The 2002-nt window shown below is 39.8% G+C and overlaps 1 protein-coding gene across 1 annotated transcript in view; it reads right to left on the bottom strand. All coding sequences in view use genetic code 11, as the record gives it.

Moving 5' to 3' along the window:
* Positions 1-500: 500 nt before the first annotated feature.
* EGR_04691 (hypothetical protein) overlaps positions 501-2002 on the bottom strand; it is a gene marked incomplete at both ends in the record, with an annotated part of 3321 nt that continues 1819 nt past the window's right edge. Inside the window, 2 exons of the mRNA XM_024493940.1 lie at positions 501-700; positions 1053-1164. Coding sequence (XP_024351693.1) covers positions 501-700; positions 1053-1164 — 312 coding nt within the window. The remainder of the gene's footprint in view (positions 701-1052; positions 1165-2002) is intronic.

Below are 2002 nucleotides of genomic sequence, written 5' to 3'. Positions count from 1 at the left end.
GGGTAGATACAACGACGACTTTGAGAAAGGTAGCTGAAGTCTTGCAGATTTCATAACTTGACAGGCTTCCATTAAGATTTAGCAAAGGTAAAGGTATTCTAGGTAAATTGATTTGTTTTGTAATTTAGCTGTCCAAATTAATTAACTGTTGCCATATTAATTCCCAGCCTCGCAACCAATCTTCGACGGATACCTAAAATGACCTGCTTGTATGAAAATTACTTTAACTAATAAATTGCACCATCCCAAATCCAAAGTAATGGACAGGAATTAGCCACCCGCCCTACTCAGGCATAACGTAATGCCTTGACTGTTTAACTCTGTTTTGGATACGCGTGCAATTAAGGTTCCGTCACTCCACATTCAGTAAGCAGCAATGCCTCGGGCCGTGTCAATAGCCTCGCAGCCCTTCTGTACGTCAACAATACATATTCTACCCTGGTCTCATGCCTTCTTCGGACTAAAAGAAAGACTTGGGAGTGGCACAATAGTGCTGCAAGCTAAATCACTGAAATAAGTTTTGCTAAATTTGTGTTGAAACAGTTGTTGCTATATTTCCATTTGATGCAAAGCTCTCCACTAAGCAGATCGTTTCGAGTGACAGTGGAACCAAATTCAAACCACCAACTCAAAGATAAGCTGCTAACTGTAACTTTATAATAATAATAATATTTGCTTGTTAAAACTATGCAATTTTTGACTGTTGTTGGAATAGAGCAATAAAGTATGGAAGACCCAAGAACATGTCCATGTGGCTCAGAGGCCAAGCAGCAGAGTGAAATTACAACCTGTATAGGTCGAGGCGCCCAAATGATTAGACACATAGATATGCAACCTGTTAGATCACTAAAATGTTCCTCTCCGCTTTTGCAGTTTGTCTCAGTCCACACGTAGATCATCCTCCCTCGTCGGCCGTCACAAAGTAGTCAGGCCTTTTATCAATTGCCCCTCAAAACCGTGTTTTCATGTCAGTGCTGCTCAATCATCCACCTATCTGGGTTTTATTCGTCTGATAGTGGAAAGAAGAAGGCTTTGATGTTTATGCGATTTACTTTTTTGAATAGATGCTATAGACAACTTCGTTATAAAATTTCCCCAATCGTTTAGGTCCGGGTTCTCTTGAGTTGTTTTTCTTCCTTGTGAAGGACCCACAAACGATAAATTCTAAAATAACCTCGGTTGAGGTTAGATTTGTTGTTATTTGATTAAATCTTATTGCCATAAAACGCTGATATTCATTTGCTATTGGCCGGGTTTTACTACAACTGACTCCATTAAGTGATATTTGGCATTTTTCTCTGCACAACTGCATTACTCGCTTAATTGATCCAGTTTACTCATTTTCGTGCAAAATATCATAAGCCGATATGGGCGAGGGAGTGAGACAAAAACATCTTTTGAGATTTTCCAAGATATTCTTAGACGCAGAGCGATTATATTAGGGCAACTGGAGCTTTTTGCATCGTCTTTGGTGCTTTTGCAAGGTCCAGCAAATCAAAATCTGACATTTAAGACAACGCCTGAAACATACCTCTTTGTATTAATGTCATCCCAGTCCCAAGAGTAAGGACTATTTAGCCCACTGTTTGATTTAAGGCGCTTTTAAACATCTCGATAAAGGCTATTACTGCTTCAAACTTTCAATTAGCCTTAGATTAAGCAAACACTATGTACTATCTTGCTTGTATGTTCAAATCCTCTTTTTGGTTAAGCTGGCAATTAAGGCGCCTCCAGTGCACTTCCACTGGGCGACATGGCCTCCTAACCATGTGGGTAGCCTTGCGGCTCTTCTTTGCGTCAGCAGCACGTATTCTCCCCTGATATTATGTCTTCTTACGACATCAGGGAAGACTTGGGAGGCCGTACACATATACTTATACAAATAAACCATCCATTGGTAAGTGGGAAGGGAGTATCTCTTCGTCTCCAACATATTGCTGGTATATTTTAGATGATAGCACTTAATTTCCCATGTCTTAGGTTTTAAAACATATTTACAATC

Source organism: Echinococcus granulosus (assembly GCF_000524195.1).
Source record: "Echinococcus granulosus chromosome Unknown EG_S00030, whole genome shotgun sequence".
NCBI lineage: Eukaryota > Metazoa > Platyhelminthes > Cestoda > Cyclophyllidea > Taeniidae > Echinococcus > Echinococcus granulosus.
The sequence above is the reverse complement of the archived record's forward strand: the minus strand, read 5'-3'. Positions and strand labels throughout refer to the sequence as shown.